We start from the raw sequence: 23,184 nt of genomic DNA on the forward strand, positions 1-23,184 counted from the left end.
GATATTAACCCCTTTATCGCAATAACCATGGGGTTAACTTAATTACATTCAAATTACTTAATCCAATTGAATCCTAACAAGTAGTATTCAACATAAACTTTATCAAACGAATATTCAACAATTCCACAATATACGGACTAAATAAATCAAAAGATATCGCGTAGAGAGTACAAAAGTTGAGGATCTTTAATCGGTTGGGTGGTTAAAATAAATCCTTAACCTGTACTTAAAATTTGAGCAAGAGGTTAAACTAGATAATTTATAACCGGGGGTTAAGTTGACTTTAATTTGGAATAAATCAGAGCCTTAATTAAAAGTAATAAATAAGTAAGCAGCGTAAGTGATGAAGGGGTTAAACTAGAAAATTTAGAACCGACGGTTAAGTTGACTTTAAATTAAAATATTCGATCAGAACCCCGAGTAATAGTAATAAGACAGTAAATCGCATAGGGAGCACACAAAACGGTAAATCTTTAATGACAATCAGTAAGACCAATTTATATTTTTGTACATTTTCGAAGCAGCTTGAATTCGCAGAAGGAAGGACACGTGCAAAGATGAGGAGGAGGTTCCCTTTCTTAGTGGTACTGCCCGGGAGTACGACTGCAAATTTAGCTCTCCCAGTGGGAATCCCGTCGAATCGATTTGGCTGGTATACGGTGGTACTGCTCGTTGGAGGAGCCGGCAGAGGTGTCGCTGCTCCTACTGCGAATGGCTGCTGGGATTTTGATGGGTAAGACCTAAGGTCCTGGCTCCTAGGAGCTGGGCTCCCGCTGCTTATGGAGCTGCTGGTAAACTTCACGCGGAGAGATGAGTCTTTCGCCGCCTGTATCACTAACCTCCTCCTCCTCCTCCAGCGACAGGGATTCCGTGTGCTTGCGGCGGACAAAGACCTGCATCGAGGAGTACTTGGCACTGCCGCGCAACGTGGAGTCCGTAGTTTCCGCCTCGAAGTCAGAGTTCTCCAGCGTGGCATCGGTGGAGGAGATCTCTTCGTAGCTGGACATGTACGATTCCATTTGCATTTCGTTGAACGGAACCGGATGACTGTCTTCAGCTCGGGGTTTAAGGCGCTTTTTACCCGGCTTGCCAGCACTCGCCTTGCGCTCCAGATTGCTGACGAACTGCGCCACATGTCCATCGCCTCCGCCTGCGCCACGTTTCTGGACCAAGGCCTCGACCAGGTTAGAGGGTCTCTGCCTTCTGTGGGACCCGTCGCCCTCGCCCACCACATAGCCCTTTTCGTAGCCTCGCTTGACCGGTGGCTCCTGCTCGTAGTTGTAGTTGTAGCCATAGCCCGTGTCGCCTTCGCCCTCGTAACGCTGGCCAGGATTTATCATCGCACCGTCGCCAATATCCGTCTCGAACTGCACAGCAGGATTCAGCTTGAACTGGGGAATAGGGTTTACATCAGAGTGGGAAATTTCTCAAAAAAAAAGAGAACGCGGGATGGTGTCCCGACTATCCTTTACCCGTCACTCAGCTAAAGGGAGTGCGAGGGAGATGGATATATACAAATTTTGATTGCCCATAACTTTTAAATGAATGGTCCGATTTGAAAAATGTCTTCTACGTTTCGAAAGGTATAAATATACAAAACAAAATTGCATTTCTACTTCTTGGAAATGTTTGAAGGTGTGGGCGCCAGACCCATTGTAAAATCGTTAGTGAGTAATTGTGGGCGTTAGAGGGGGTCTGGCGCTGGGCTGAAATAAACTTGCGCTGCGTAGGAAGCCCAAGAATATGTGTGGAAAATCTCAACCTTCTAGCTTTTGTAGTTTCCGAGATCTCAGCGTTCATCCAGGCAGACGGACAGGCGGACATGGCTAAACTTGGCAGTGACCCTGATCAAGAATATATATACTTTATGGCGTCGGAAACGCTTTCTTCTAGCTGTTACATACTTTTGCACGAACTTTTACTCTAAGAGTAACGGGTATAACCAGAACACAATACTTACATCACGCTCATTGGCAAACTCGTGATCCGACTTGGACTCTCGGTTCTTGTTGGCCGCCTCCTTGGGATTGCTCTCCACATACTTCATCTCGCTGCGGACCTTGCGAACCTGGAGCTGTTTTCGCTGCACCTGCATTTGCTGCTGCTGGTAGTGCTGCTCCTCCTCGTTTGGTGGCTCCGATTCCGACTGACTGTTCTCCTCCAGCTGCTCGTATGCCTCCTCCTCCTCCTCTGGCACCTCTTGCAGACTCCTCAGCTGCGGCTCCATGGCAGGATGCTTGATCTGGATGGGCGAGGACTTCATTTGCAGCTGCTGTTCCTTGCGCAGAGTGTCTATCTCGCTGCGGGGCGTGACCTCCGCACTGGTGACCGCACTGTTGACCAGCCGGTTGAAGTGGGATTGACGATAACTCTGGGAACTAAAAACAAATTGCATTAAAAAAAGAAGAAAGGAAGCTAGTTTCGGCCAGTTGAAGCTTATATACCCTTGCAGATCGTTCCTATTAACTTACAAATCGCAAAAATGTTAAATTTCGTATTATTTTGACATTATTTTTTTCTATCCTTCCCTATGGCAGCTATATAATATAGTCGTCCGATTTTTTTAATATTTAATTCGAAATTCGGAAATATTAAAAAAAAAAATCATATCCTACAGTAGAAGGAAATACATTACAAACCAACGGAGATATAATTTGTTTCCATTTAATTTTTTGATCGTTCCTTCAGAAAATAATATCCCCAAGAATAGAAGGTAATATTTCAAAAAACACCGAAGCTAGAATTTTTTAAACCTTTTTTTCCGATCTTTCCTATAGGAGCTATAGGATCCGGTCGGTTCCGACTTATATACTACCTGCAATGTAAGAAGACTTTTGGGAAAGTTTTATGCCGATAGCTTAAAAACTGAGAGACTAGTTTGCGTAGAAACGGACATACAGACGGACGGACAGACGAACGGACAGACGGACATGGCTAGATCGTCTCGTCTAGTGATCCTGATCAAGAATATATATACTTTATGAGGTCGGAAACGTCTCCTTCACTGCGTTGCAAACTTCTGACTGAAATCATAATGCCCTCTGCGAGGGTATAACAATCAGTTGCATTATAATACTCACTCCTTAACCACCTCCGGCATGACCTCGTTTCGCACCACATACTCCCTGGAAATATTCGTTTGGGATCCGCCCTCCATGACCTTCTCCTGGACCATCATGTGGTTGGAATCGGATCGCATGAGCTGGTGGCTGAGCTTCTCGTTGAGCTTCTCGGCCTTCTTGCGCAACGTCCGCTCGAAGGAGAGCTGCTCCTCCAATGCCTTCGTGTGGGCCAGCAGCTGGGAAACGGTGACCTTCTTGTTCTTCGGCAGACTCTGCAGTCCGTTGACGCAACTCAGGTCGTACTCCGGCTCGTGCTTCTCCTCGGGCGGTCCACCCAGATGGTCGCGGATGCTGCGCTGCAGGAACTTGCTGATGCCCTCGTTGTTCTTCACACTGAACTCCGTGATGGCCGTGTTCAGCTCCAGGCAATCGAGGATCAGATTGGCCCCAATGTCCGTCAGGCCGCAGCCCTCCATGTCGATTTCTGTGGGGTATTTGAGGGCTTTGATATTGGCACTACTCGTAGCCTACTTACTCTTTATCCAGGCGTCCTCCTTCAGCACCTCGGTGATCCACCGGATGCCATCATCGCCGATAGCCGGATTGTCCGCCAGCAGAACGGTGCGCAGTCCACCAATTGTGTTCACATCCACACTGCGGTAGCGCAGCGACTTCTCCCATCCCTCCGTGAAGCGAGTGATCTTTTGCATCTGGGAGTAGGGAAAATGGGACTCATTAGCAGTCATATTCTTTCTACTTTTTACGCGTCAAATGTAAGTATACTCGGGAATCCTACATATGACTAACGATTTTTTAAAGGCGAAACAAAGACTTATATTTTTGAAACTATGTACATTAGGTTGTACTTTTTTTGTATGAAATTTTTAAGGCAAGAGCATTGCCTCTTCATATATTGTCTTTTTGTATCCTTAATCCATAAAAGAAAGAAAAAATAAAAAAAATAATTCGTTTTAACTTTTCGTTTTATAACTTTTATTGCCAAACGCAAAAGAGACAGTTAATCTTCAAAATTATTAGATAGAATCTCTATTTTAGTGTGAGCCACACAAAAAAAAAACATGATGGGTTGGGGATCTAACTTGGACCTTTTTGTTTAGATAGGCATGTTAAATAGGCACACCCAAAAAAAAATCGATATGAATCGTAGGTCAATTTGACCTTTTTTAAGATCATTTTTAACTTGATATGGGGCCAGGTAAATGTGATATGGTCGAAAATGTAAGAACGAAAATTTTCATTATTCCTGATTAAAACTTATTCTAGTGCGAGCGAGAAAACATGCTTGAAGTACGTCAGTTCGAATTTCGAATACGTCTTTCTTGCTTCCACTCATGTCATTTTGCTCGCCATATTGATTCTTGCGCTCTTTTTCGAAGTTAGAGAATCTCCGAGAGAGAGAATTCGGCAAAATGATATTATTTAATGTAAATTTTATGAATATTTCAGGTAAAAACGATATGAGTAAGAATAACCAGAAAATTACCTGGACTTATCGATTTTACTGCGACGTGCTTTTTTTTGTGTGCAAGACAAGTTAAGGAAGGAAAAAAATTATTACGATTCGTACAAGCTATTTTACTGAAACTTTTGACCATTTTTTTTTTGTTTTCGCATACATTTATTAAACACCGAAACCTACCATTTCAGATGCTGAGCTCAATCGACCTTAAAAAAGTCCACCCAAATACCCTAAAATATACTCAAAGTACATTAAGGATTTTTAATTCAGAATTTAAAGATTAATTTAGTTAGTTATCGGTTCATTATGTTTACTATAAGATCGTAACTTAAAGCACTATTGTATATGGACTATCTTACCTTGAGCATTTCGGCCACATGCTCGGCTCCCTTGGACGTAAGTCCGCAATCGGAGAGATCGAAGAGATCGATGCGGTTTAGGTACTTCGCTGTATTGCATACCACCTCGCAGCCCTTGTCACCAATATTGGACTTGCGAAAACTAACCGTTTCCAGGCACTCATTATCGGCCAGTGACTGTGAATAGGGGATCTTCAAAGGAGGTCCTCGACTAGGATTAACTCAAATCTTACTTTGGCAATGGTCTCGATATAGCCATCCTGTAGGGGCAGTCCCTCCAGCTTCAACACACTCAGATTTTTGTTGCTTGAAACACAGTTTGCAATCGCCTGAACCAGGCTGTTAAAAATAAATCTCGTATAGATCACCGGTCTTTGGCGAAAGAGTCGAGCACGCTTCTCAGTGTCTATGGGGTCGATGTTGGCTGATGTGAAAAAGTTAAACATATCAGTAATCGGTTTTTTAGTTATGATACAGACAATTATTTTTATAGATCATCCTGTCGTTAGCATAACTTCTCAAATGAATATGTTCATAAGTAAGAAAATTCCTTAAGCAATTTTCTAAAAATTTATTAACGAAATATGAGGTTCCTAACCATAAGATGTCTAAAGCTTTTTTATAATTTATTTTATAAAATAGTTTTAAGTTTATTTTAATACAAACCCTCTCATTAAATACACTTACTTTGCGGATATGTGCGGCGCAGGCGCACCACCAGCTGCTGGAGCACAAGATCATAGTGGAGCGCTTCGGTCAGGAGCTGCCAATCGCTGACCGCCAGCTTGTCGCCACACAGCTCCAGAAAGGTGGTGGTCGCATTCGACTTGCTTCGGATGTCCGGCACCGGCGTCAGATTCTTGGCCCGGCACAGCTCCAGGTAGCGGAAGTGAAACGAGCGGCTCTTGCTGGACTTCTTAACCAGCGGGGGAAGCGACACCACCACCGTGTTGGCCTTTCGCGCCAGTTCGCCGGAGTTGCCTTTCCGCATCATTGTCACTTGACCCACGGACATATTCTGAGGAACCCAGTATATTTAAATTTTAAGAGAAAGGTAACTAGTTTTTTATAATTAATTCTTAATGAAATAAAACAGCAGAATAAATAAATTAAAGTCAAAAAAGGAAATTTTGTAATATTTTAACATAATATAATATGAATCACATTTATATACTAATTGAATAACATGAATGGCTACAAATTACAGTTCTTTACTATGATCTTTAATACCATTTTAAGGATCGATAACCATTATTTTCTTATCACATAAACAAAAAAAAAACACTGTAATCCAATAACAGTTCAAAATACTTTTTTCAAAACAGTTACTAAATGGAACAAAAACTTGGTTAACATGGTTAACAGTAACCTTCAAAATTGCATAAGCCCACGCACTTCCGGATTCCACTGACCAAAGCTTTACAGATTTCCGTTGAGCCCACAGTTACGATCCAGTAACAAGCTTGCAAATTGTAAACAAACAAAGCTCGCCCGCCACCCACTTGCCGGTGGAATTTACGGTTGGCTAATTACTCTCGTGCCTGCAGTCTCTCCCTCTCTTTAGACCCGGCTATATTCCACTATATCTTTCTCTCCCCCAATAGGGTTGCCATGGCTTTAAGCGACAACTCGATTCGAGCAGAGGTATGAAGTCTCGTTAGCTTGTTTTTCAAATTCAACGTCAGTCGTCGAGCGGCTGTTGTGGTAAACACTTCGTCCAAAAATCGTATTCACCGAAAACACTTAACGGTTTATTCGGGATTCGAAAGTGCAAATAGTTTGGATAGTTAAATATACGTTCAAGAACTTGGAAGACTTCGTGTTCTACGGCACGTTCCGTTGTGGGCCAAAAGTGCCATTAAGTGATCTGTCCACCATCCAAGTTTCGAGGCCCCTTACCACTCTTTAAAGTCGAGTTCCGGTTCGTGCATTGCCCAATTTCGAAGCGTGCGACACGTTTATTTTATGCGGTTTCATCGTGTACTCCATATGTGTGTTCTGCGGGGTTCTTGACTTATGCCTAATTACCAGTGACGTCGAAGCCTTTTTGTAAAAATGTGTCAACCACGAAATTTGTCAGTTCCCTGGTAGTAGTTGTTGAAAGACACTCGAGTGTGACACTGCAAGTGTTGTTGGTTGGCTTCAAGTAATTATCCTCAAAGTGAGCCGAAGGATACCCCACAAGAGTCAAAAAGCCAAAGGATACTCGGACTAACGGAATATCTATTTTATAGGGGGTAAGTAAGCGGAACCGGTTTGCATTCGTGTCCTGGCATGTGACAGGGTTTTTTTATGAAGGGATAGTTTGGAGGCTTCCTTGCAAGGAATTGTTAAGGGTGAAGGAATGAAGCTCTATACCGAAAAAAAATTATCTTAGTGATCTTGGACGACTTTATTTTTCTTTTCTATTTAGAGTACATTTTTAGAAATCAAGAATTTATACTTTATCTACGAAATTTGCCATATTATATTTGAAAAGCCGTTCCTTAAATTGGTAGTATAACCACAGTTTCTCTTATAAATATTATGTATTTATTTTAAGTCATACTTAAAAATTGTCTTAGCTCTGAAGTAGTAAATTCGCACCTTGTTATTTTCCGCGGTGCACGGAAGCCTGAAGTTCAAACTCGAAGGGTTGGCAAACTTCTCCTATTCGCAGCTCTGCAACTAAGGTCAGACCTCATGCCAAGGACTTGGCTGCTCTTCCAAGACCAGCCAGCCAAATAAATTGTTTAATTACCCGAAATGTAGAAATACTTGCAAAGCAGACTCAAATAGAAAAGTGCAAAAATCGAGTGCCGAGCCAGAAAAGGAGCCGGAGTGTAACGGACAAATTGCTCACGACACCAACCAGCTAAAAGCATCTAAGCCAAGATTCAGAGCTTGGCTGCAAAAGTGAGACGGATGCGGGCGTCGCTTGAACCCGGGCTATGAGTCAAAAACCAAGCCACCGCAACGGAGCCAACCCCCTCCTGGCCTCCAAGCGGCTCCTTTTGTTTGCCAGCCAGCAAACAATTGTTGGCTGCTGGCGTTGAACTTGACTGTCGGAGAGTTACATACATATCGTACATATCGGAATCGATGGGCATGACAAAAGGGCCCTAATACGGGGGAGGAAGTGTTCAAATTGGAGTACTCGGAACGCCAGGGGACCGATTGTTTGCTCGCGGGCCGGAAACTGGAGGCAACATTGGTCACAACACGATCCGCACCAATCTCAATCTGCGGCGATGCACTCAGAGAAATATAAAATATTATTATAAATATTTTATAAAAAACGATGTACTATGCAAAATACTAATATTTTAAAGTTCGTATAAATACAAAAGACTCATTTCGATGTACGTTTAGGTGAAGTATCATTAGTTTTAGAATGGGTTTCATAAACAAAGTGTTTTAAGCATGTGAATTTTTTATAGTTCGATCAAAAAATCCTTTGAAGATAAGTGTCATGGTTTTATGCTGGTTTTATAAATCTGATTTAAAGTGTTACATTCTATGACACTTATGTATTCAGTTGAGTTATTTTTTTCTCACGGTTGCTATATTTTTCCGTTCTGTTCGGCTAACATTTTTCCGAGTGTACATATGCGACTGCCGCTCTCAGCCGGGCTTAACATATTTAATATAATTAAGTGAGCCCCTGGCTGGCTTGGAAAGTCATGAACCGGCGATTACTGGGGGCTGGTATGGAATGGGGCGGAGAAAGAGATCGGGGAACTTGTCGCAGCGGCAGACAAATCAAAATTGTTTATTGGGATTTCCATTTCGAAGGCGATTACCTTTGGAGTTGCCAGTTTTCAGTTTTGCGGTTAGCCCAAAAGCCGCAAGATTGGCGACGGTGGCCATTGCATACCGCACACGTTGCACCCAGAGAAATGTGAGACTATTTTTTAGGTAACGTATGACCTAAAAAATTTAAATAGACTAAAATTTCAGATTTAGGTAATGGGTTACCTAAAAATATTAGCATGTGGACTATGTTCCTACTTTTTAGGTAAAGCAAAAGAGATTTTTATAGGCCATCGTAACCATAAAATTGGTCCATAAGACCTAAAATTTAGGAATAATTTGAAGTCGATTATTACTCACAATTTAATACAAATATTGGCCCTTAATATTAATAAACAAATTATTCGGTTTTTTAAGTTTATTATTAACAAATTTTATTAGACTTCTCTTAAAGCTAGTGATGGAAAAGTTTCAATATATAAAATCAATACCAACGTGGACTATTTTCCTACTTTTAAGGTAATAGTGCCCTATTCTAAAAATAGAATTCGCCTGTGCACCTAGAAGCAGGCTTCGGTTTTGCCACAGGGCCTTTAAGTAGTTCCGTAGACCAGAGGCTAGCCTATTGGACGCTCGCGCAGAAGACCGGGGATCGATTCCCACCGAGGACAAAATAAAATGATTGTTTTTTCAGAAAGATAAAATATTTACTTATCCGAATAAAACAATATAAGCAATTAAAATAAACAAATATGTTACTATCAATAGTAAAAATGTTAACTTTTTTGAAAATAGCTAATATTTACGTAATTTTGACCTAAAAATCTAGTCCACTAGACATTTTTTTAGGTAACGATTACCAGAAATAAATTCAAGACTGCGTAAAAAATATAGTCCACATGGACAACATTTTAGGTAATGCATGGCCTTGGCGCGTTTTTCTGGCCATGTTTCCTAAAATTTTAGGTAATTAGGCCCCTTTTTAGTCCATTTTGTTTTCTGGGTGTGGACAGTTTTCGTGAAGGATTTCACTTTTGGCCCACTCGGACGGGGTCAGAACTTGGCCAAGCGTGAACCCTGCCAGCAGAGTCATTAGCACCGAAGTTTGCTCGGATTCGGATTGGGATTCAGATCCACATGTGTGTATCGCCAGGTCGCAGATGTATCTGAACTGCGGAAAGCCGTCGTCGTCATGGTCGCTGGGCCAAGTGTTTTGTGTTTTGTTTGACTTTTCGGCAACTCCTCAGCCACTTCTGCCACTTTCCACTTATGTAAAAACCCACGGGGAAATGGCAGACCCCTGACTGATTTTGCCGATCTTTCCGAGGCGGCGTAACTTATTAATTTGCCTTAATTCAGTGGGTTTTAGCTGTGTGGAAAATTGGCAGCCAGCAAGAAAGTGGATGTGGGTGGAAGTGCGTCTCTTACTAATGGAGTTAATAAAGCTAAATGGGATTTTGAATGGTCTCATTTAGGGGGAAGTGATAGCCCAGAAATTAGGCTAAAGAAAATGAATGGTTAAATTATTTTAAGGCGCATTTCCTGTATAGCGCAATAAATTAATTTAATAAATATTTTCACTTTATTTTTGTTGATTTATCCAAAACCTTTAACTAGTTAGAATAGTGTAGGAATATGAAAATAAAACAAATATTATCTGCAAGCGATAGAAAATCTTAATAAATATATAAATATAATTATTTTAGATTTTATTAAAGCGAAATTTCAGGTCTTAGTTTTGGTTAAATAATTTTGATGGGTTACATGTCGTATGGGTAATACTCACCAATGTATATTTACTCCAAGTCTCCAATACGTTTGAATCGGTTATGAAACACACATGAACAATATATCTGCAAGTACACAATAGCAAAGGAAATAAATATTTAAGTACAGAGTGGAGAATTCCCTTCATTCCGATGGGGATATGTGATATGGATCTCCCCCACACCAAAATCATCATCATCGACAGCATTGATAACCCCGATTCGGCTGGGCCGAGGCAGTGCAGCATGAAATTGCCTGGCCAGCGGAGCATCAGCATCATCCCCATCCCCATCCCTGAATCGTCCAACTGACCAAACAACCCAATTGCCGTCGTTACACAAACGTGCTGGCCACGGATGCATGGATAATTATCCACGGATGGTGATGGTAGAGAATCGGCCGCCCAAAAGCAGAAGATGTTGCAGATAGAGATACTCGTAGTCGTTCCAACTGAAAATGTTGCATGCGGCGCGTGTTGAAAGCGAAATCAGGTGCGGATTGTGATTACTTTTGAATCACTTAACCGTGATCAGCAGTTGAGGCGACTCTCTAACGACCTTGCTGCCTGATTTTCCCGCGATAAAGAGGTTGATGCAACATCAACATGCTTTGCCACCAAGCTCGGTAATGAAACCATCTTGGAGATACACAAATCAATTACCGCCGACGGAGGCATTTACGATGGCAGAGGCCATTAAGAAATAGCCAAGCAATTGCGAAATCAATGAACCGCACTTGGCAAATCTCGCGGATCTGCTGCTCCGATTGCAAATGAGCCTAACCGAGTTGAACCCGCGAACAATGGCATTAATAATGCATATGTGCATCTGTATCTTTAGCTGACAGATGCAGTCATCGCTCTACAAATATATATTTTTCACACGCATACCCCTGTGAAGAAAAGATAAGGGTTTTTCACGAGGAGTTTGGCAATATCATTACTAGGTTTTCCCCTCATCTTTGTATCTATCAACAGACGACTTTCAATTTTCACTCCACTTGAGCGAGAACTTATCCGCAATTTGTTGAAAATTTGCAATGAGACAAATCTGGCACATGAATAAGCCAAAGTAGTAATAATTGCCGGGCAGTTTAGAAAACGTTCCGGTCGTTAAACCTCGTACAAAATAACTAAACAACTAAAAACCAAGGCAGCCGCGAAACCCATAAAATTTCTTTAGCGGAATTCCAGGCTGGCGCTGAGCCAGCATTAAAGTAAACTGAAAGCCAATAAAGAGCTGACGCTTAATTAATTTCGAGCATAAAACTTTCGCAAAGATCTGCTGCTGCTGCTGGCCAATTCTCACGCAGAACATACGGACATATAGAACACCTGTAGACACGCAGACTGCGAGTCCAGTTCCATTCGGATTTCTTAATGCACGACCTAATTGAGTTCTGTATTTGTTTTTTTTTTGGGCATGTGGCAATGGCAGAACGGGCACAGAACTTCTTTGAGTTACCTTCTCGAGCGAAACTGACGGCGGGTCATAGATCACGGCCCATAAAACGTGCGACATATGTATGGGGAAAATGGGTTAACACTTGGCTCGCCTCTTTCGTAACACTCTGCCTATTTTCTAGGTGTCGTCGCTCGCGTTTACCTGTCATGTGGCTTAGTGGCTTCTAGCCAGTAACCCCCAGGTGTACGCCACAAACCAGCCAACAATGTGCAACGAACCACAGTCTCAGTCGAATGGCCATGGAATCGGCAGCATGGACTACAAGAAGGTTCGCTTAAAAGGACTGCGACATCGAAGTTCCCCTAGACATATAAGCTCCCTCCACCTACAAGTCATAATACTCACCGCACTAATCAGCTTGGTTGCCTCAAATCGCCCGCCGCGCTTCGCTATCGACGGGCAGTCAGAGATTGTATTGCGTCTTAAGGAGAGTCCTGAAACGAAAGTGGGTGAGTTGAGTTTAGAATTTGATTAAAAAATCTGATTTTGTAGGTTTAATTCATAAATCACATATTGTAACCTATATGTTATTGCAATATTGCATACCTATATTTAAAAGCGTAAGAGATCTGATACTATCATCACATTATCAACAGAATTTAAATGTGCAATTTCAGATCCAAAAAATTTAAAGAGATTTTAATATCTAAAAATAAATAAAGAAATTTGTTTAATCTGTGAGCAGTGCTAAATAAGAAATGGATCCGAATTAAACGATCTGATAAACAAACATCGTTATGTGTCATGTCTAAAAATTCTTTGCTTATCACTCTCTTAATTCTTATGCTTAACGGTGCATAATTTATTTCCTACATATAAGAAATTGTGGTAATCTTTATATAGCCAACCTTATTACAATTCTTTCTAAAGATATTATTTATTTATTTATTCTCTGGTTAAGATACACCTACCTATATATTTCAATCTCAAGTAAATAATTTAATTTCATTAAGGAACCCTGATATACACGCTAAAGGGCTACGATCCGGACAACGATCCGCTGACCTTTGGCAAGCGCAACTCGCATGATAGCGAGATAATCCGGATTGAAAACACCAGTGGCAACGAGGCCAAGATCTTCCTGGCCAAGGAACTGGATCGCGAGCTGCAGGACGAGTATGCCATAGTGCTAACACTGACCGACAGTCACTACAGCGATCACAACTATGTGACGCAGAGCTTTTTGCTCCTGGTTGAGGACATTAACGACAATGTTCCCACCTTTCTGCCCTATCAAAATGCCATCGAAATACCAGAGGGCAGTGCCCCTGGCGTGGTGACCACGCTGGAGGCCACGGATGCGGATGAGGGTGCCTATGGCCAAGTGGTTTATTACCTGCAGGAGCTGGACGGAGATAATGAGGTATTCTCGATAGCCACCCATCAGGGCAAAGGCATCTTGAGGTTGCAAAAGGAGTTGGACTACGAACGAAAGAGTCTGTATCAGCTGAGGGTTCTGGCCATCGATCGTGCCAATCAGGGACCTGTAAACACTGGCACTGCCGCCATTCTGGTGAAGGTAAAGGATCTGGAGGATCAGCCCCCGGAATTCGTGGAGGTGCAAGCAGTGGCGCGAATCGCCGAAGATGCTCCTGTAGGCACAAAAGTTCTACGAGTGCGGGCCATAGATGGAGATCGGGGGATCAATAATCCCATTGCCTATGCCCTGGAGGCCAATGATCTCTTCGACATTGATCCGCACACGGGAATAGTTCACACGCTAACCGAATTGGATCGCGAGGAGCAGAGCGATCAGGTCAATGGAGCCCACATCCTGCGGATCACGGCCACCGAGTTGTCCAAATCCAATACCCAAATGGCACCCACAACAGTTCGCACAGAGGTTACGATTATAGTTAGTGATGTCAACGATGAGATACCCACTTTTGGGGAAACCGTTTACCGATGTGAGGTAAATGAGAATGCCCAGACCAACACCCCGCTTAATTTCATCGACGAGGAGGTACAAAATGTGGTTTTCGATCACGATGAGGGCAACAATGGCACATTTCGCTTGTTCCTGGATCCGCCCAACGATCTGTTCGAGATCGTACCCGAGTTGGCTGTTAATGAGGCCAACTTTATGCTGCGGGTGAAGAACTCAAAGTCGCTCGATTTCGAACAGTTCACCGAGGTAAATTTTACCATATTCGCCAGGGAGGTTGACGAGCCCAGTCGATGGAGGTGGGTTTATGACGAATACTACTACATATTGTGGAAATTCTACTAACCTTTCCCCTCTGTAGCTCCGCTCATGTGCAGATTTTCATACGAGATCAAAACGACAACTTCCCGGAGTTCAGTCAGACGATCTACAATGCCAGTGTGCTGGAGAACAGCGAGCAGGACACGATTATTACCCATGTGCAGGCGGTGGATGTGGATTCGGGGGACTATGGAACTATGGGCATACGCTACACCAACCTCAGAGGGGGCATAGCTCACTTGTAAGAAAATTATGCAAAGAATCCTTAACCTCTACCTAGTAACTCTCTTCTATTCTAGACTCAATCTCAACCCAATTACCGGAGTAATATCAATTAAGCAGTCGGGTGGAACCGCCTTCGACCGGGAGATCATTTCCCGACACTACCTCACCGTAGAAGCCATCGATAGCGCGGGTCAAGGGAACAGGAATACGGCACAGATAATCGTGGACATCCTGGATGTGAACGACAATGCCCCCACATTCCCCCAGCGACAATACGAGACCAAGTTGCTGGAGAACCAGGCCGAGTTCGAGACCCCGTTGCAGTTGGAGGCGCGGGATGCGGATCTCAATGGCACGGAGAACAGCCAGGTAAAAACTGCTCATTTGGGTGAACATGTTCTTTTTTTCCCAATGAGTCAACTAACTCAGTTTGCTCACTTGTTCACTTACTCGCTTGTTCACTTGCTCTTTTCTTAACTTTTTCACTGGCTCTGAGAAAACAGCTCATTGTCTGTAAAACCGTTTGCAAAATGCATCCTAAAAGTAAAAAAAAAATACTTTTTGTGCCAAAAACAGCAAGAGAGCAACTGAGCAAGTGAACTAAAAAGATCAAATAAGAGAGCCAAACTGAGCAAGTGAACTAAAAAGATCAAATCAGAGAGCATAACTAATGCGGTTATTCCACTACATCGTTCGGATCATTCATTAGTACAATTTTTTCTCAGCCCATACGATTTTACGTAGGTGCGAGCAAGATCCGATTTACAGTAGCTCTAATAAATGAGCAAAATTGTACTTTTTAGATTCAATTTTGCTCATACAAAAAAAAATAAAATGGTGGCCTTCGGTTTTTAAAATTTTGCTCATTAATTGCTCATTGCAGCTGACATATATCTGTCTTGCTCGCACCTACGTAAAATCGTATAGGCTGAGAAAAAATTGTTCTAATGAATGAGCCGACCAATGTAGTGGAATAACCGCATAAGCAAGTGAACAAAAAGGAGCAAGTGAGCAAAAATGAACAAGTGAACAATAAAGAACAAGTTTGAGGAACATGTTCACTCACTCAGTTTAGTGAGCAACTCTTTTTTGTTCACTCACTCATGACCAACCCAACACTACAGGTTACCTACGAAATTGTCGAGGGAATGTACCGCTCGAACTTCAGCATAGATCCTCAGAGCGGTTTGCTGCGTCCAGTGCATCGTTTCGACTTCGAAGAGCTGGTCGATCGGAGCAGTCGTAGCCGGAGTGATCCTCAGGCGGGGGGATCTTCGAGCATTCGGGAGATCGATCTCCTGGTGCGAGCTCGCGATTCCGGCATTCCCATGCTCTCCACCGTGGTTCCCGTTCTGATTTACGTGCAGGACGTGAACGACAATGCGCCGATATTCCAGCGATCTTTCTACGCAAAAACCGTTCCCGAGGATCTGCCAGGTGGAAGTTCGGTGCTCCAGGTGACGGCCGTAGATGGTGATGGATCCTCGCCCAACAATGTGGTTGTCTATCGCATTCAAACCGGTGCCAGCGACAAGTTCATCATCAACTCGGAAACGGGCGTTATTTCGGTGGCCCAGGGAGCCAATCTAGATCCAGATCTTACGGACAGTAAGAGATCTTTGTATACCCTTTCAGTGGTGAGTTTATAAAGGTTCCCTCTAATTCCTCTGTATTACTTTTAAATATACTTTTTCAGATTGCTCTAGATGGCGGCTTGGGCAACTCCCAGCTAATGACCACTTGTACGGTGAACATTAGCATTCAGGATGTGAACAATAAACCACCTGTACTTGGGGAAATGCCAGCTCTGAAGATCGTGGAGAACACACCTGTGGGCACACTGGTGCATCGTATCCGGGCCACGGACTTGGACCAGCAGGCCATCCTGCGGTACAAACTGAACCCCGAACACTGTGAAGGTCGCAGTGAGGAGGGGGCTCTGGTGAAAAGTAGCGAGTACGATTTCCTAGGAGCCTTTGAGGTGGATCCCATCGAGGGAAGCCTCAAGGTGATCAAACTGATGGATCGCGAAAGGGTGGAGCACATTAAACTGGCCATTACTGTGGAGGATCTGGCTGCGGCCAAGGGTCGGCAGATCGCAGAAGGTGGGTTTACAACGCAAATTATGTTATTGATTCCATTAAAGAATTTATTTTATTATAGGTTTTCTAAGCATTCAAGTGCTAGATGAAAATGACAATAATCCAAAGTTCCGACTGCCCTTTTACCGGCAATCCATAACCGAAAACAGCATCAACGGAGCAATGATTGTAAATGTTCTGGCTTCGGATGTGGATAAGAATAGGACTATAACCTATGCCCTAGAGGGTAATCCCACCTATAGATCCCTAATGCACCTGGATTCTCAAACAGGGGAGATTGTGGTGGCCAGCAAGATTGATCATGAGCAGCACCAGTGGCTGAATTTCAGTGTGAGAGCCACGGACTCGGGAGTTCCATCGAGATCCTCTCTCGTGGATGTTTATATAACAGTGCTGGATGAGAACGATAATAATCCCTACTTTGTGGGCGGCAGCAAGAACTATACGATCAGTGAGAATGCACCGCCAGGCACAAGAGTTGCTACCCTTCAGGCTGGGGATGCCGATTCGGGGGATTTCGGAAAGATCACCTTCCTCATGGATCGCATCAGTTCGCAGGGAAAGTTCACCATAGATGCGGATACGGGGGTGCTAACGGTGGCCGATCGCCTGGACAGGGAGTCCAAGGACTCCTACAACCTGGTAATCGAGGCCTGGGACAATTATCAATTCGGTTTCCTGGCCGGAGAAAGTCGCAATGCCTTCAAGCAGGTCTTGTAAGTTGATGGAACCTATTTAATAGTAGAATTCCTATTTACTTAAATACCTTATGGCTTAGCATTTCCCTAATGGATGAGAATGACAATCCTCCGGAGGTTAGTCTGCCTGGCAGTTGTGTTCTAATCACCGAGTATCACGAGTTGCATGAACGAGTGGCGAGCATAGTGGGCAAGGATGCAGATGATCCAACCACCCCAAATGGAAGACTCGACTTTGCCATTACGCAGGGCAACACAGATGGTAAGTTTTTAAAATCTCTATAATTATTACACATTATTTAAGTTTCACACCATTTTAAGGAATGTTCGAGCTGCGTCAACTGGACGCCTGGAATGCCCAAATTTTCGCCAGCAAGAGTCTGCGCAATAGGTTCGGAAACTATAGCCTCACTATTACCACTCGAGACCTGGGTCTTCCGGCGAATATAGTGCACAGCACGCTGGACATTTGCGTATCGGATTTTAATGATCACGCCCCGGTCTTTGTAAGACCTCTGCATAACACAACTGTACGGATTCCGGAGAATGCAACTATTGGCACTCTGATACTCCAGGCCTATGCCAGTGATGCAGATATGGGGCAGAATGCACTGGTGCGATATCGCCTCAAACCCGATCCCTTGGGTAGCTACAAAATGTTTGAGGTTAACGGCAACACAGGAGAACTCTTCCTGCGAGAGCCACTCAATCGGGAAAAGCAGAAGATTCACGAGGTAGGTTTAACCCAATTATTGCGACTATTTGTACTCATATTTCCTTAATCACAGATCCGCATAGAAGCCTACGATCAGGGTCTACCCACCTCCCTGAGTTCAGACCTCGACCTCACCATCTATGTGCGTAATGTGAACGATTACGAGCCGCAATTTATTGTTAACGAAATATCCGTGAACTTTACGGAGCACTCGGATCCGGGTTCCGAAAGGATAAAGCTGCCGGACACCATAGACAAAGATCAGCTGGAACTGGACGATCCTAATGAGACGCCCAACCAGGTTTGCTACTTTATTGTGAATGGAAATGAGGCGGGTTATTTTCGCCTCGATCCGGAGTCTCATATCCTGACTGTTGATCGCGAACTGGATCGTGAGGTGGTGGCAAACTTTACGCTTTATGTGCGAGCCACAGAAAACTGTGGAAATGACTCCTTGACGGGTGTAGAAAAGCGCCGTCGTATGGGTATCGAGATCAACAATAGATTGGGAGGCTTTCTGCATAATCAGCAAGGTGGCTACGATCGCTTCAAGCATTCTCGACAACTGAGATCCACGGAGACTAACGAATACGAAGGGGAAGATGGTGAGTTGGCCTCCTATGAGACCTATGATGGCAGTCAGGAGGATCACTCGGCGGGACTCGACGCACCCACCCATCGAGAATCAGATAGCACTGTGGTGAAGGTCAAGGTGCGAGTGCTGGATATCAATGATAATCCGCCGCGTTTCCGTTCCAAAATCTTTACTGGTGGCATTACGACAAATGCCGATTTCGGTTTGAAATTCATGCGGGTTGAGGCCACGGATGCAGATGAGGGGGAGTACGGAAAGATCGGTTACTACCAAGTTGGTGAAATCCGTCAGACTCTCTCCGAAGGATTGGAGAATGTGCGCAAGGCCCCCTTTCTTCTCGACCCAGAAACGGGAGAGGTACAGCTGAACTTTGACCCGCAGAAGGGTATGAAGGGGTATTTCGATTTTGTGGTGCTGGCCAATGACACCTCGGGAATGAGGGATGTGGCCCATGTGTTTATCTACTTGTTAAGAGAGGACCAGAAGGTGCGCTTTGTCTTCCGACTCCAGCCGGATGAACTGCGATCACGGGTGGACTCTTTCAGGGAGTAAGTAAAGCTGTTCCTATCAATGAAACCATCTTATGTAACTTTCAAACCTTTAGCACCTTGGGCAACATCACGGAATCCATTGTCAACATAGATGAGATTAAGGTTCACGAAAACAAGGATGGTTCGGTGGACAAGACAAAGACGGATCTGTATATGCATCTAGTCGAGCGCGAGGACAACTCCATTTACGAGGTATCCGAGGTGCTCAAGCTGATTGATTCGCACATCGAAAGCCTGGACGGTCTCTTCAAGGAGCTTAATGTGCTGGACACTCAGGCGGCGGAGGCTCAGCTCCTGACCGCAGGACCTGTCCGAGGTCCTTTGTTCGTGTGGCTGGTGTTCACCAACCTATTTCTGGCCACTCTTTTGGTGGTCACCATAGCGCTTTGTGCGTCCCAGAGGAATGGCTACCGTCGGCAGCTGAGAGCCGCAAAAGTCAATATTTTCCGTAAGTGCCCGGTTAAGATATGGTTTTAGCAACCATAAATCATCACTTTAATTTCTACTCTAATCCTTTCAAGGGGGTCACTCTTCGATGTCCCTGCAACACACTCAGGAGCCAGCCACTCGAGTGCCGAATACAAACAAGCACAGTGTCCAAGGCTCAAATCCCATTTGGCTAAAGGGCTACGACAACGAGTGGTTCAAATCAGAGGAAACCGGCAGGTGCGATAGAGACAAATTTCACTTGATCTTAACCTGTACTTATTTATCATATTACAAACCCCTAGCATTGGTGGCCACGACTCTCTGGATGATAACTTTCTGGCGGTAGCTACGCAGGATATGCAGGAAACCCTAAAAGGAACCGCCAAGCTGTTCAACAACAGCAACGATCTAAATCGACACTTTAATTTGTACAACCAAATCGACAAGTTGACAAACAATGCTCAGATCCTGGCCCGAAAACTGGAGACCACGGAATTATAGCACAAACAGTCCGCACTATTTATTGTACTTAGACTAGGCTTAGGTTAAGATAAGCTTGTAGAACCCATGTAAATATATCGAAGTCGAAACACAGTTTTAGTCTAGCTATGTCCTATGGCATGCGAATTCGTACAAAATAAGGAACTTGTATTAATAAAACCATGATTATCAGAGATCATATATATTTGGATAAATTGTTTTTTGACATTTAATATGACTTTTTGTCCTTCAATATAGAAACAATAAAGTTAAGAGGAATTGAAGGACTATAACACCTATTAAATCTTTTGAATTCGGAATTCTTCACTTTATAGTAAAGAAATCAGAAAAAAACAAGAGAGAACGCTAAAGTCGGGTTGGTGTCCCGACTATCTAATACCCGTCACTCAGCTAAAGGGTGTGCGAGGGAGATGGATGTATACAATTCTTTTGATTGCGCATAACTTTTTAATGAATGGTCCAATTAAAAAAATTTCTTCTACCTTTTGATAGGTATAAATATACACAACAAAATTGCATTTATACTTCTCGGAAATATTTAAAGGTGTGGTCGACACATTTTAAAAACGTTAGTGGGCGATTATGGGCGTTGGAGGGGGCGTGGCGCTCGGCTGAAATAAACTTCCGCTGCGTAGGAAGCCCAAGAATATGTGTGGGAAATCTCAACCTTCTAGCTTTTGTAGTTTCCGAGATCTCAGCGTTCATATAGACGGACAGACAGACAGACGAACATGGCTATATCGACTCGGCTAGTGATCATTTATATACCTTATAGGGTCGGAAACGCTTCCTTCTCCGTTACATATTTTTGTACGAATACAATATACCCTTTTACTCTACGAGTAACGGGTATAACTAGATTGTGGCGATGTTTAAAGTATTTGAATAGCCCTTTCAAGTCTATATTCACTAATGCTATTATATGTTAGCATTAACACCTTTGGTTAAAAGGTAATATGTATAAATTAAAGAATACCAAAGCGGAAAATGAATATTGAATCGTATCTCTTATAAATATAAATATTTTAATGAATCTACCATTTTATTTAGTTAAGGGACCAATATTTTAATGGTTTACTCACCTTTGATTTAGGTCCTTAGATAGAAAATAGTGGACAGGCGTTCAGCAATGATGATATAAAAAATATACGTATAGAGCACAACTGGAGCAAAGGCGAGCATTAGAGGAGATTGGAGAAGCATGGGGCATCCACTTACCACTTACTTTGGTGTCCCCGCGGGGCCGCTCTCAAAACTGGCGCCAGCTTACAAACGTACAAAAAGAAAGACTAATTGGGGAGTCGGCAGCTCAGATAGGCATTTGTATGCATCACAATCGAGAGCAAACGGAACGCCTGCTGAGATATGATGCGATGATAATCGTTGGAATAGGAGACGGGCAACAGGAACCGGCACCACCACTCACCTTAAAACACGGGGAAGATCCGGAACAGATCTTGTCAGTTGGCTTTGGACTCCGATTGCTCCCTCCGATTCGATTGGATTGTTGGTCGAGCGAGGAACACAAAATAGAAAACAATAATTTTCAATGTAACCTCTGAATTTAAACGCTCGACCGCAACTCGATGAAACGCACTGAAAAAAACCTTGGCAGGTTTTGCGGGTGGTTTCTTAATCGGCGGTTCTGCGAATGTTTTTGTATTTTGTTTTCGGGAGTTGCACGGAGTATGTGTCAGGGCAAACGAACTGTTTCCTAGGAGAAAATTATGTTGTTAAACGAATGTAAGGCTCTGATTGTCTGGCCACCGCCTGCTGAGATCCCCGGCCACAGTTCCCAGCGCCCAGTTATCAGTTCCCCATGGTTCAATGACAAGCCTGGGTGCTTTGGTTTTTTTACTAAAAATATTGTATTATATTTTCAGGGTAAAATATTCAGTTGCCATAAAATCAATCAATTCTTTTTTTCATTTGCTTCGATTTGTTTTATTTTTTTTGTTTCGTTTTCTTAAAGTATTTTGTTTCTTTTTTTTTTCGTTTATAATAGTTACACAAATTAGATCACAAAAATGCACGTAAATTACAAAATGAAATTGTACCTCATACCGAAAACATAGACAAAACTTCAAATGGTGGAAACGAGGCGGCTACTGGAGGGATATGGGGTTGTAGGTTCATCGCTACAGTTCTTACAAAGTAAAGTAAAGTGTTGTAAAAAATAGGGTTTAAAGCATATAGTCAAATACATGGTTTCGTAGTTTCGCTACTAAAAAAAACATAAATTTTGTTCGCGTCACTTGCACAGCGAAGTAGATCAGAGTAGAGTGCGGGCCAACTTAATCAGTAATCGACCCAGTAATCGGTAGTCAACTAACTCAAGAACGAATTCATTCATTTATATCTAGATAGGGTTTACAGATAGAGAGTGAGAGTGTGGGAGTTAATCGTATATCATATATTACAGAGTTCCATTATGTTTAAAGTAGTTCTTTCTGCTCCTATCGTTCGATTTCCGCACGGCCCAAACGAAAATCCCAATGAAAGATGCATGTGTTCGAGTGTGCGAAAAGTGCTTCAACATAATGCCAAGTCGATGCGTGATACATATACAAATACATAGTTATCTAGTGTTATTAAACGTTTTTCATTCATTTAATACTTGCTTAGATTCCATGTGTCGGATGAGAAATGAAATCTTACAATGGATGGGGATGGAATGGTTGGGGTCTGAACGATTTTCTTTTCTGAGGGTTGTGATTTCGGGATCGGGCTCCAGTGAGTGGTATATATCGTATTTTAAAGCGTAACAGTTTTCTTGCTTGTTTTGTGTATTGTTGTATAAATATATCTCGTTTTATAAGTGGTTGCTTGTCACTAGACTAAAGAAAATTACATTTCATTTATGTTCTATTTAATATTTGTTAATTTACAGAATCTAGATAGACGAACGCAAGGTAAGAACTCAAAAATTGTCGGTCAGCCTAATTTTGCTTTTAAAATTTGTTAGGCTAAATTAAAATCGAACAAAGTTTTCGGCCATGGCGCAATGGCTAAATAAAAGAGCTTAAAAGTAAATCAAGTATACACTTTTACATTCTGTGGATTTTTTTGTTATAGATTTTTCTTTTCTTTGTTTGTGGGTTGGTTTAAATTAAAGCTTACACTTAAATGTATGTGTACAGATATATTTAAGTAGTATTATGTATATATAGTTATATTTTATATATAAGTATATATAGTTGTATATATATTTAGTAATACGATTCGCGGTTTCAAACTAGTCCCTTGTACGTTGTATGTGTGTGTAGGTGTTGGTGTGGGTGTGTGTGTGTTACGTGCAA

General features: G+C 42.7%; 2 protein-coding genes across 2 annotated transcripts; one reads left to right on the forward strand and one right to left on the reverse strand.

Annotated features, from left to right (window-relative positions):
• Positions 1-447: 447 nt before the first annotated feature.
• On the reverse strand, positions 448-21,019 carry LOC108061034 (protein Cep78 homolog). The gene is made up of 10 exons (XM_044396342.2): positions 20,968-21,019; positions 12,209-12,297; positions 10,420-10,486; positions 5,589-5,919; positions 5,135-5,325; positions 4,902-5,078; positions 3,598-3,772; positions 3,081-3,546; positions 1,961-2,378; positions 448-1,391 (listed from the first exon to the last, which is right to left on the reverse strand). Exons 4-10 carry the CDS (start codon positions 5,914-5,916, stop codon positions 756-758), a joined length of 2,391 nt encoding a protein of 796 aa, XP_044252277.1. The 5' UTR covers positions 5,917-5,919; positions 10,420-10,486; positions 12,209-12,297; positions 20,968-21,019; the 3' UTR covers positions 448-755.
• Positions 11,754-20,020, forward strand: Cad88C (cadherin 88C). The gene is made up of 13 exons (XM_044396278.2): positions 11,754-12,312; positions 12,817-14,047; positions 14,110-14,310; positions 14,369-14,663; positions 15,419-15,931; positions 15,991-16,399; positions 16,458-17,112; positions 17,175-17,356; positions 17,416-17,828; positions 17,883-18,952; positions 19,009-19,403; positions 19,477-19,621; positions 19,687-20,020. Exons 1-13 carry the CDS (start codon positions 12,069-12,071, stop codon positions 19,883-19,885), a joined length of 5,952 nt encoding a protein of 1,983 aa, XP_044252213.1. The 5' UTR covers positions 11,754-12,068; the 3' UTR covers positions 19,886-20,020.
• Positions 21,020-23,184: the final 2,165 nt, after the last annotated feature.

The sequence above is a fragment of the Drosophila takahashii genome, chromosome 3R (assembly GCF_030179915.1).
Source record: "Drosophila takahashii strain IR98-3 E-12201 chromosome 3R, DtakHiC1v2, whole genome shotgun sequence".
Lineage (NCBI taxonomy): Eukaryota > Metazoa > Arthropoda > Insecta > Diptera > Drosophilidae > Drosophila > Drosophila takahashii.

Coding starts and splice junctions, on each gene's coding strand:
- LOC108061034 (XM_044396342.2), bottom strand. CDS start 5,916: ATGTCCGTGGGTCAAGTGACAATGATGCGGAAAGGCAACTCCGGCGAA. Junction 3,773..4,901: donor ATGTGGCCGAAATGCTCAAG/GTAAGATAGTCC, acceptor CCCTACTCCCAG/ATGCAAAAGATCACTCGCTT. Junction 1,392..1,960: donor AGTTTGCCAATGAGCGTGAT/GTAAGTATTGTG, acceptor CCTATTCCCCAG/TTCAAGCTGAATCCTGCTGT.
- Cad88C (XM_044396278.2), top strand. CDS start 12,069: ATGTGCAACGAACCACAGTCTCAGTCGAATGGCCATGGAATCGGCAGC. Junction 12,313..12,816: donor GAGTCCTGAAACGAAAGTGG/GTGAGTTGAGTT, acceptor AATTTCATTAAG/GAACCCTGATATACACGCTA. Junction 19,622..19,686: donor AAATCAGAGGAAACCGGCAG/GTGCGATAGAGA, acceptor ACAAACCCCTAG/CATTGGTGGCCACGACTCTC.